At 44.3% G+C, this 12,364-nt stretch overlaps 1 protein-coding gene across 1 annotated transcript in view; it reads left to right on the top strand.

The window, feature by feature from the left end:
- Positions 1 to 12,364, top strand: part of LOC122092313 (isoleucine--tRNA ligase, chloroplastic/mitochondrial) — a 48,397-nt gene that overhangs the window by 21,011 nt on the left and 15,022 nt on the right. Inside the window, exon 11 of the mRNA XM_042662634.1 lies at positions 11,992 to 12,142. Within this exon, the coding sequence (XP_042518568.1) occupies positions 11,992 to 12,142 (151 nt within the window). The remainder of the gene's footprint in view (positions 1 to 11,991; positions 12,143 to 12,364) is intronic.

The following is a 12,364-nucleotide window of genomic DNA, read 5'->3' as shown; positions in this document are numbered from 1 at the left end:
AAAGTCATACTTGTGATGTTGACCAAAGTTTGCTAATGTACGTCGATTCATTGACTAAATATACTACATAAGTACATATATAAGTTACTAACTAAAAATGTGGAATACATTATTAAAAGTTAAAAAAGAAAAAAGCAAAAAATAATGTAAATGATCCAAAATAAATAATAATATTACATAATTGTGAGTTCTCTCACGTCTCAAGTCTCAACAGTCAACAGTCAACAGTCAATAGTCAACAATCAACGCTCAATGGCCAATTCCAAGTAGAGTGTCTAGGTGGTTCCAGTCCATGAGCTGCGTACCACTGCAGATGTTGTAACCGCTCCTCTGAATGCATCACATATGAGTCTCATGACATGTTTTGGGCCTAATTGTTTTGGTAGTCCGTCACTGCCAATCTATAAGATGCATCATCAACATCAGCTAGGTATCCCAGCCTAGGGAATGGCTCAATCATAGTGATAGGATGTGGATGTGGCACACGAGGTTGAAATGGATAACCAAAGATATTGTCAACAAGAGATGACCCACCCCTTGAACTACCCTCTTATCTAAATGAAGTAGAAGATTCACCATACTGTCCATACCCACCTCCATATCCATATGAACCGGTGCTTTCGAAGGATGGCACCCAAGGTTTGGGGAAGATGAGATTTACCTTTTTGGTCCAAGCTCCTTTCCTTGGGTAGATTTGCTATGAATGTGCAAGATCCAAGCTTATAATGAAGATTTGATGGCACAGGGGCAAAATCTTGAGTGTTTTCCTAAGTTCTCCACTTCATAGAGAAGAAATAGGGGGGGAGGGTCGAAGTTTTGAAATAAAAAGGTTTGGTTTCTCATTTAAGAAGGTTTTATAAATGTTGACGGCTGACTGATTGGTCCACTTGAAAATTCCCACATTTCGACCGAAATGTGGGAATTTTGGTCGATTCTGATTGAAACCAATGACTTTTAAAAGTCACATGGTATTTGGTATCGGAGTCCTGGGATACCGTGGAGATGTGGGAAATTTCGACGGTATCAGTGGAAACCTTAAAGCAAATACCAGGAACCTATGTTGGTTCGATGGCTTGCCTAGAAAACCCAAGTCCCAGGCTGTCGAGTGACTTCTCTCAAGCAATACAGCAGCAATTGGATGGGGCTTTAGGTAGTCTTCTTGTAGGACTTGAATAGGTATTCAATACTCAGAATTGAATGATAAAAAAAAAGGGTGTACCCAGTGCATGAGGCTCCAGCATGTGCACGGTCTTGGGGGGGCGAGAACTACACAGCCTTACCCCGAGAAGGGAATGATAAACGAATGGAAAAATAGAATTGATGGAGAGATGAGAAAGGGGGGGGGGAAGAAGAATGGTAGTTTGGTTCAGGCCTCTCACTGATGTAGTTGGGCATGGGAAGATTTGGGATTAATTCAGTACTTCGATTTGTTTCCTTATTTGTTAGTGTAGGGTGTGGTCAAGTTAGTTGGGAGATTCAATTTTTATTTTAGTGTTATTTCATTTTAATTAGTTTCTAATGTTATACTTTGATTTCCTTTATATAGTCATGTAACATGGTGAAGATATCAGAGTTTTAAGAATTGAAATTTGGTTGAGGCTTTTGGCTTGGAACCATGGCTGCCGAGAGGCTTGCATGTCCCTTCCTCCTTCTTTGATCTTCTTCTTCTTCTTCTCATTCTTTCTTATTGTTGTTTATTGTCACTTCCTGTAAATAGCGTCACTGCCATTGAAAAGAAACGAGTCGCTCTCCTTCGTTCCTTTCCTTCTTTCCTGAAATTTTGTGTGGTTGTTCTCTACCAAAGGACAACTGAAACCCTAGAAGCTTGGCCCCTGTTGAAGCTCCTATTGAGAGAATCAAAACCAGGATCAGATCTGGTTCTGTAACTTCCACCCGATCTGATTTGCAGAGGTTAGTACTCCTTTTGCCCTTGAAGTCTGCTAGTAAGGGTGTCAATTGGTCCGGAACTAGGTATTTGGTCCGGTTACGGTTTCGGTTCCAAGCACTGTTAGTGTGATCTAGAACCGGACCAAGTCCCGTCTCGGTTCGAAAAATTGGTACTCGTAACCGACCTCCGGTTCTGGTCTGGTTCTGGTTCTGGTTCTGGTTCTGGTTCTGGTTCCTATTCAGGAACAAGCAATAAACAAAGACAAAAGTCCCTAGTTCAATGGCCTATTGAGATTTGTCTCAACGCTCAATTATCTGCAATGCGGCGGAATGGATGAGTCCCAACATTATATCTATAGATAAACAACAATGATTTCCAAGTTTCGTTTCGATAAAAAACACAAATACATCAGAAAGATAAGAAAGCTCATACAAAAAGCTGCAATGTATTGGAGATTGAAAATCAAACAATTGCAACGCTGTAGGAGATGGAAAACCGACCTGCTGTAATGTTGTTGAGAAGAATCGACCGATTGGCCGTCGAAAAATCGTAAGAAAAGGAAGAAGGGACGCTTTCAGCCATTGCAATTTTGTCTAAGACTAAGAGTTGCTGCTATGCTAATCGTGAAAAGAGGAAGAACAGAATACTTCAAACTTGAAGAGTTACAGTTAAGTAGATTATTTAACTCACGGTTCATGAGTCGTAAGGCAACAAAAACTAAAAAAAAAGAGGGTTTTATAGTTGGACTATAATTGTAACTCTATGAGATGATTTATCATTTAGGTGATTAATTATGTCGGGTTTCCATATAAGTTACGTCAAGTTTTTAATTAAAGAGGAAAAAGTGACATTAAGTTATTTGGTCTGGTTTCGGTTAGATCCGACGATTCTTGGCGTAAATCCAGATCCAGACCGAACTGAATTATAAATACTTATTTGGATCCAGGATTTAACCATATTATAACGGGATGGATTCGGTTCAGGGTATTCAGTCCGGAACTGGATTCGGTTTTTGGTTTCGGTTCCAATTTGACACCCTTAGCAACTAGTATTGCTGGGTTCGAAAGTTCTGGAAGGTGCGACCCTTCGCTTGGAATCTCGAGTCCAGGGGGGCCAAAGATGAGGTACTTCTTCCTCATTTTTCTTCTGCTGGTTTCCGCTCGCACCATGGCTGAAACTCCAAAGGTTGAAGACAACCCTTTCTAACCCACGATTGCTTGGACCTTTTGTGTTCTTTGGTTTTCCCATTATACCCCTCAAAAGCCCCAGCATATACTTCTTTGTCCTTTAATTACCTTTAGTTCCAAATCTGACCCTGAACAATAAATCAAATTCCCACTTGTGCTCACACTTTTTAACCGTCCCATATTAACATTAGGAACTTCTGGTTATTTACAATAGTGCCATTCACCTTTGCAACTTCAATTTAATTACAAAACTGCCACTCTTTTATAAGTTTCTATTTATTTACAGATTTGCCACCTTCATTGGAAACTTGAGTATATTTACAGTTCTGCCATCTAGTTGAGGCTCTATTTTAGTTACAGATCTGCCATTGGTTATTGCAATTGACTTATTGAATCAAGTGGGCCACAAGTGATCTGATTCCATATTTGGAACATGGCTCCGCATCACTCACCCTCTAAAGGTTTTGGGCATCCCATCCCTTATTCGACTCTTTCAGCCATAGAAGAAACTTTTCAATTTTATTAACTCAAACTTGTCCCGAAACCTTACAATGGTTGGCTTTAAATGGGCTAAGCCAAAGCTTTGCACAAAAAAAAAAAGAAACTAATAGAAAAGAAAAGAAACAAAGAAGAGGAAACTAAGTAAAAAGGAAACTACTTCTTCCTAGACTTTCCTAAACCAACTTTACTTGCTTGACAAGAGGGAATAAAACAAAATAAGAAACTAAGCTTGAAAGGAAACAATATGGACCAAATCGGGTACACACGATAGGCTGATGAGTATGATGGATTTTTTTTTTTGGGATTATTGCCTTACATTGCAGTGACAACAAATGTGGAATGGGAGCATGTTGACATTTCAGGATGAGGTTTGATAAAAATTCTACTCTCTTGAGACACCAATCGTACAGTAGGGATCTTTCCTCCCCCTTCGCCATGACCTGACCTGACACCCCCTGATGTCAATCGAGCCTGCAAAAGAAGGGGGCTGCTGGTTCCATTAAACGAAACCAGATCAGTCAGCCCCAATGTTGGCCCATCAAGCCAACCCAAAACCAGAAATTACTGTTCACATGAATAGTACCCATCAACAGTAATTTGGTCCCTTTTTGTTTCCTTTTTTCGTGTTTCTTTGTTAACAAGCAATCAGAGTCAGATTTAGTCTTCTAGAAGAGTCTTTTATGGTCTTATGTTAGTTTCTTAGAATACTAGCCCATATTTAGTTTCCAAAGTCGGTAGTTTCTATTTTATGTTAGTTTCCTTTTGGTTCTTTCTATTTTATTAGGCATTGTCCTCTCCATAAAAGAAATGTTGCTGCACCAATTTGAAAATGAATGAAAGTTTGATGAATTGCAGCCATTGTTGCTAAAAACTCCTGAGATAGGATGTCCAAATAGCTGAGATAGTTGTGGCTGAGAGACCTAGGTTGAGATAGCCATTCCCCTGCCCCTCCTCCATTTTTTCTTTCTTCTTCTATTATTATCTTTGTCTGCTGTTTTTAAAGTGAGATTGAAGCCCTCTAAAATTGCTGATCAGATGACACACACAACTAGGCTACTAAATCCAGCTTCAAGGTTTTCTTGGGAAGAATGTTCGAGTGTATAACTTCTAGACCAGATCTTTGATTGCTGCAGGATTTTGAGGGTTTTTTGAGGACCTGATACAGCACTGGATACATATACCAGGAGGTAGAAGAGGGCTGTTGGCCAGGATGCTTAGGGGCTCCCCAAGCAACCCACAATTTTGTATAGATGGGGTTTATTTATTTATTTTTTGGATGAATAAATAATTCATTACCAAGAGGAAAAGAATATATAAGGGGGAAGAGGGGGGGACTTAAGCCAACAAGGAGAAGCCAACTCGAGGGGAGCCAGATTACACAAACAAGAATCATCACAAGGCTAGAGCAGGAACAAAATGAGGGGTGGGGGGACCAGCTTCCTCAATCTTCCTCAAGCAGGGTTGATGAGGTCAACATGTAGGTTCCAGGAAGTAATGATGCGGGAATTTTTTGGGGAGACAGGGCAGGGGTTAAGGGCATGAATGCCATGGGCTTTAGAGGTAACATCAAAGTAGATAGCTTTCCAAATCATATCTGGAGATATAGATTTGGGGGTCCATCTACGAGTGTTACGCTCCATCCAAAGATGGTCGATAGTAGCACAGAAAGCTAATTTTCCCACAATATCAGAAATGGAAGGGCTTGAGAATGTCATGTCAATCCAAATGCATCTCGGTCAAAAGGGAGGATGGTTTTAGGATTTGGCTAGCAATTGGAGAGAACAGATTTCCAAACAAAGGAGAAGGGGCATGAGAAGAAAAGGTGGGGAATATCTTCTGTACCTAAGGGGCAAAGACAGTAGGAAGGGTTAACATGGATGAGACGGTGGATGAGGAAGGATTGGGTGGGAAGATAGTTGGAGAGGCATAGCCAGAGGGTGAAGCTGTGATGGGAAATGTGGCCCTTAAACCAGACCAATTTATGCCACGGGAGAGTCGGTGAAGAGGTCCGAACATGGGCCCAGGCTGAGGTAGAAGAGAAAATGCCATTGGGGGAGGGGAGCCAATTGCATTTGTCTTCCCTCCCTCTATGGCTAGGGGGAAGAGGGGGGAGAAGACCAGAATCCTCGAGAGGAGGTGAGGGGGGGGGACCAACTAATGGGAGAGAGGATAGAGACCGGAGCATTAAAAGGGAGATCAGAGGACTATATGACTCTGGGAGTAAGAAGATGAGAAAGGATACCTAAAGGATGCCATGGGTCATTCCAAAGGGAGGTGGAGTTCCCATTTCCAATGGAGTGGGAAATGGCAGTGAGAGCAATGGGTCTATGCTCAAGAATCTTCCTCCAGATCCAGGAAGCATCTGAGCTAGAGGGGGCAGTCCAAAGGGAATTGTGTTTGAGAAGACCACAGAGAATCCAATCAACCCAGATGCTTTTGTGCTTGGACACAATTTTCTAGATAAGCTTAAGGACACCCATTGAATTGGCATCTTTAATTCTTCTAATCCTAACACCACCTTCATCTTTGGGGAGACAGACCTTCTTCCAACTGAGAGGCATGAGGAACTTGAAAGATTCTGAGCCTTTCCAGACGAAGGAGCAAAGAAGACCCTCAGAAGACTTTATCACCGAAGTAGGGAGGATGAATGTACCGGACCAGTAAAGATATATAGATTGGAGAACCAATTTGATCAAGGTAAGCGGCTGGCATAAGAAAGGAGCTTGCCTTTCCAAAGTTGAAGCTTTTTCTTGAGATGGTCAAGTAAGGGGGTGCAGTGATGTGCAGAAAGCCTGGAAGATATAAGAGGGAGGCCCAGGTACTTAACAGGGAGGAAGCCAGAGGGATGCCCGAGATGCTGCAAAGGGTTTCCTCGGCCTTAGAAGAGATACCCGAGAGGAAGATGTTGGACTTAAGGAGGTTGGTTTTGAGACCCGAAAGGGTTTCAAAGTTGTGGAGGGTAGACATGATGGTGGAGATGGAAAGAGGATCAGCCTTGGAGAAAATCATGATATCATTTGCAAAAGCGAAATGGGAGAGGAGGAGAGCTTTGCACTTAGGAATAGGGAGATGAGATGTATGTCCGTGGTAGATTGGATAGAGCAGGAGAGAATTTCTAAGGAAAAGGAGAAGATGGGAAAGGGGACATCCCTGGCGAATGCTGCGACCCGAGGGGAAGTAGCTAGTCGGGCTACCATTCACAAGGACAGAGAATCGGGGGGAGCAAATGCAAGTATGGATCCATGGACAAAGGAGGCCGGGAATGCCATTTGGAGCAGGACATTTGAAATGAAGTCCCAACTTATAGTGTCAAAAGCTTTGTGAATATAGATCTTGAGAAGGGCAGCTGGGGAGTGAGTCTTGCGATCAAAACCTCGAACAATCTCATGACAGAGGATAATATTGTCGGTGATGCTCCTGCCCACAATGAAGGTGGATTGGTTGGGGCTGACAAGAGAATTGATAACTTTCTGAAATCTATTGGCAAGAATTTTAGCGATGAATTTATAGAGAAGATTGTAGAGAGAAATGGGTCTGAAATCATTCATGGAGATCGCTCCTTCCTTTTTAGGGATAGGGTAGAGGAAGGTGTTGATCCCACCAATTTGGTTAGGGTTGAAGAAAAAGCTTTGCACCGCAAGAATGGGGTCATTACAGATGGTATTCCAATAGGAGGAGAAGAATTCCATGCTGAAGCCATCAGGACCCGAGGCTTTATTGGCCTTGTTATAGAGGATGGCCAAAAGGATTTCTTCCTCATTGGGGATGGATTGGAGGAAGGGAAGGAGCTGCCCAGGGACAAACTTGTTTATAAGGTTGCAAGGGACGGGGGCAGGGGTGGGGGGGCTGAAGATCCACTGAACATGGGAAATGACCTCGGACTTGATGAGGTTAGGGGAATAGAGATCAACCCAGTAGAGGAAATGAGCTTGGGGATGGTGTTGACATTATTCCTAGCTTTAAGGGAGCGGTGGAAGTAAGCCTAATTGGAGTCTCCAAGGTCAAGCCATTTGATGTGGGCTTTTTGGTGGAGATAGCTTTCCTCTTGCTTTAGAAGCAAGGAAAGGTTAAAAGCCGCTGCTTTTTCTTCCTCAGCCAGGACAGGGTTGAGGATATCAAGTGGGTTTCTAGATTGAATGGAGAGAAGCTTTTCCCGACCATTGGCAACCCTGGAGGAGATGTTCCCAAAGGCAAGAGGCATTCCAGGTCTTGAGGGTGGCTTTAACATTCTAGAGCTTTTTGGCAAAAGCAAGGAGAGGGGAGAGAGAGAGAGAGCGGCAGATGGGGGTGTTCCAGGCACTGTGAACTAACTGGTGGAAGTTCGGGTGAGAGATCCACATGTCAAAGAATTTAAAAGGCTTAGGCCCAAATAAGCGGAACGGAAGGATATTGAGGGAAATGGGGCTATGATCGGAAATCCTGGGGAGATTAAAGCAAGCGTGGGAAGAAGGGTAAGAGTCTAACCATGCTTCATTAACTAGGACTCTGTCAAGCTTGCAAGCCACCCGATGGGTACCTGCTTGTCTATTGTGCCAGGTGAATTTGGCTCCCGACCACCTGAGGTCAATGAGGTTGGGATCATCAATGCAATCGTTGAAGGAGTCAACAGCCTGAGAGTCAATGGGGTTACCCCCGTACTTTTCATGGCTGAAACGGATAGCATTGAAGTCTCCCACTATCCCCCAGGCTTGGGACCAGAGGAAGGGGATAGGGAGAGAAGGTCAGACCACAGGGCAGCCTGAGGGAAGCTCTATTATGAGCATAGACAACAGAAAGAAAGCAGATAAAGGGACCAGAGTGGTGGGAGATGGAGATATGCATAACTTAGGCTGAAGAGGAGAGGCAGGAGATAGACACGGTGGATGGGTCCCAAAGGATCCAAATCCGGCCATTGGGACTGAAAAGGTAATTAGATCCAAAGGGGGGGCAATAGAAGAAGCTATACGGGTGGCATTGGCCTCTAGAACACGGGTTTCCAAGAGACAACAAAGGTTGGACTGGGAGGAGCGGATAAGGGAACGAATCTCAGCCTGTTTTGCCGAGGAATTGAGGCCTCGGAGATTCCAAATTGTCCAAGGAATTATTGGGAACAAGGGGCAGAGGGCATAAGACGCTTGGTGGAGCTGTGGGGGGTCTTGGACGGAAGCCGGCGGCTATGACCAATAACAAGGGAGGTCAAACAGTTGGTTGAGGATTTGGTGGTGGTGGTAGAGGTTTTTTTGAGTTGTTTTTTGCGGGTGGGGAGTGGGGCAGGGTTGAGGGTGGTGGCTAGGGTGCAGGGGTCTGGCATAAGATTGGGCTGTGGGGCTGCCGAAACCTCATCCAATAGGTCAGCCTGAGGAGCTAACCAAGTATTATACGTTGCCAGAGGAGCTATGTTATTGGATATTCCTTCAGTGGAAGCTTCTATGCCATGAAACAGTGGCCTTGCAGAGGCCTGGGCGTGCGGATGGCAGATGTCAGCATCTAAGTGGAGAACAGTGGGTTCATCCAGAGTGGTAGCAAGGAGGCCATCATAATTCACGAAAAAGTCTTTAAGGGTAGTGCAGGAGTCTGAGGGACCTTCCAAGGTTGGCGTAGGGATGAAGAGCATGGAGGGGCCTTTGAAGGCTGGCAGGAGCATCGATGGTTTGCTGCAGTAGACGAGCTGAAGACTGAAGAAGGATAGTTGGCAGAGGCTGCTTGGGGACCTTCCAAGGTCAACGAGGGGATGGAGAGATTGCAGTGGACTTCCAAGGCCGTTGAGGGACCAGCAATGGTTAGGGCAGCAGTTGAAGGAGAAGAAGCAGAGGCAGGTGAGCAGACTATCGAGGCAGTGGTGGAGCAGCCAGCAGGGACCTGCGACTGGGAGGGAACTGAGCACGAAGGTGTCGTGACAGTAGAGCTCAAGGGAGGAGCCACCAACGGCAATGGGCACATGTAGCTATTGCCAGAGAGAGGGCGAGAGGATTTCGCGTCGGGTGAAGGAGAAGATGCTAACGGGTTAGATGGAGACGGGTCAGGTTGGATGAGTCGGGTGGAGGCCAGGATCGATTTGGGTAAGTAATGGTTTGGGTTCTGCTTCGGGATTGGGTTATAAAGGTTTCCAGGGTACAATGGGTGGTCCAGGGGATATTTAGAGAATTTATTGAGGAGCTGGACCGGTAAGAGGTTCAAGGGAATGAAGGGTGGTTATGGTTGGTCTGGTTTGAGGTGGTGGGATAAGAGTGGTTAGAGAGAGTAGGGCACAAGGGGAGGATATTCGTGGGAGGCTCGGCCGAAGGAAGGGGGAGCAGTGGAGGAAGGCTGGAATCAGAGGTAGGGGAAGAGGGATCAGAGGGTAGAAGCAGTCCGTCCTGGCAATTCAGAGGAAGAGACTGAAATGGGTGGAGTCAGAGGAGCATCATTGACGATCTGATCAGGCAGGGAACCACAAGAAGCAACCTCCAATTCTGACATTGAAAGGATTGAGAATGGATTTGATCCATAGGACAAAGGCTTCGGCAATGGACCAGAGGTCCTAGAAGTCGAAACCATCGGACCAGAGGTTCTAGCAGTCGGAGCCATCGCCGGCGGAGGAGCAGAGGCAGGTTCCAGGACTTAAACATTGCGATTTCTTTTTTTCCTGTGCCTTTTGAAGGAGGGTTCTTTGGAGGAGGCCTGATGCGAGATATTGGCAGTGTCATTAGGACCCTCTGTGAGTACATTGTTGCTCAGAGGAGCAGGTACCGAGTTCTCCACACAATGCACAGTCAGGTGTCCAAAGCACTTGCAGAGTTCACAGCATGGGGGCACCCAATCATACTTTACTTCTTGGTCAAAAGAGAAACCTGCCCCATCTGTGATCGTGATCTTGCTTGGCAGAGGCTGGTTTGCTTGCACTTCTACACAAATCCTTGCAAATGACAGTCGATCCATCAGTTTAGTTCTTTTATCAGAATGGAGGGGCTTGACAATGAGAGATCCAATAAGGCTAAGACCTTTAACACACCAAAAATGCAGGGGGAGATTGGGAAGAACAACCCACAGGGGAATGGAGTTCGGTTCAGATTTGTTGAATGAGGTATGTTCATCCCAGTTTCTTAGGAAGATAGGCTTCTTCCCGACCAACCAAGGTCCACCATCAATGGCAGTAGCTTTGTCAGATTCAGCATCAAATTTGAATATGAAGGTGCCATTCTCGAGCATGAACGTATTCAAGGAATAGACAGGCTTCCATTGGTTGAGGAGGGAAGCTTTCACAATGGAGAAGGGTGGTCTGCTGCCCAGAAAGGAACCGATCACACAATTTTTCCATTTCAGAATCTCAGACTCTAGAAAACCAGGCGGATAGAGGCCAACAGGGGAGGAGTTACGAATAGCGGGAGGGTGGAAGTAAATGGTGTGTCCAGCGGAAGGAGGAGAGGAGGAGGAGGAGGAGGAGGAGGGGGCAGTGGGGGGAGAAGGGGTGGTAACAACAGAGCTCCAGGTACGAAGGAGGGGGGAATGAAATTGGTTGTTCAGAACAAGTAATATAAGTACTTAGTTTCATAGTTTCATTTTTCCAGTAGTTTCTATTTCCAGATTTTAGGAACTATTGTTTTAGGAGTCTATTTGAGGTTTCTTTTTATGAAACCTTTTATTATGTAATTCCCTCCCTCATAACTTATTATAAATAAAGCATAGGAGGACCACAAGCCTCCCACGATTTGACAAACTCAATTAATGGCTGCTTCTGTTGCTTTCTCTGCTGAGTATTGGTCTTGTGTTTGATCAAGGCTGTGGAGCTGGTGTGTGATCTAGCTGACTCTCTACAGTGTGCAGCCCAAGAGGTTCTCTCTCTTAGTTTATTTTCTTCTCCTCTCAACTGCTCAAGGTACTACTGCTCTACTCACTCTTTTACTGGGTTAAGGACTAGTTTAGATCTCGAGGGTTGCAAATGAAAGTCCTAATGAAAGGAACGAGTTGAGAAACAGAAAATAACGGCAAACGGACTATCCTACCTAGTGTATAACAGATGCATGCGACAACTCCTGCCCCTCTCCACCCAAAACTTAATGAAGATAAGAAGCTGAAAGCACACACTAGTACCATCTAAACAGTTCACCACAGCCCAAAAATTCATTCACACCGAACAGCGAAATGCTCAACTCTTTGCATGCATGTCTTTCAACTCTAGCACTCATTTTTTTAAGCTATGACTTCTTGACTTCATTTTGCAAATGTTTTATGTCTATTGGTGGTGGTTATTTATGTGCATTTTTTAACATCTGTGTTCTTCTCCCGCCTCTCTCATTTTTGAAGATCCTTATGATTGTTATATCAAAATAAAAAGTCTCAAGTATGCCTGTTTTGACCAGCATTTGCCGGGTTATCATTCATTCAATCTCTCCATCATGTTCTTGGTTTGGCGTGATTTCTTTGTTATTTACGTGTACAATTGTATGCACTATGCAGTATCCTGAGGGGCACATTTCGAGATGTATCTATGCTATTTTCAAATTGGTTAGTGCACCTACCACTTCAAATGACTTACTGGAGGAATTTTTTCCACATTTGTGCCTGGCTATATGGACAACTACTCCTTGGACTGTCCCGGCAAATGCTGGTAAGCAGTTCTCTTGTAAATTCTATTTGGTGCTGTGCTATAGGAATATATGATATAACTGCTAAGGTCTTGTGCAATATAATTCATAATTTTAGCACCTTCTATCTACATAGTTTGTTCACTTAACCTTTCTTTTGACATGTATTAATATTCAGGGCCAGTTTTTTATTTTATTTTTATTTTTTCTGTTTGGGGGGGGGGGGGGGGGGGGGGTTTGGAATG

Source organism: Macadamia integrifolia, chromosome 10 (genome assembly GCF_013358625.1).
Source record: "Macadamia integrifolia cultivar HAES 741 chromosome 10, SCU_Mint_v3, whole genome shotgun sequence".
NCBI lineage: Eukaryota > Viridiplantae > Streptophyta > Magnoliopsida > Proteales > Proteaceae > Macadamia > Macadamia integrifolia.
This window is presented reverse-complemented; position numbering and strand designations above follow the sequence as displayed.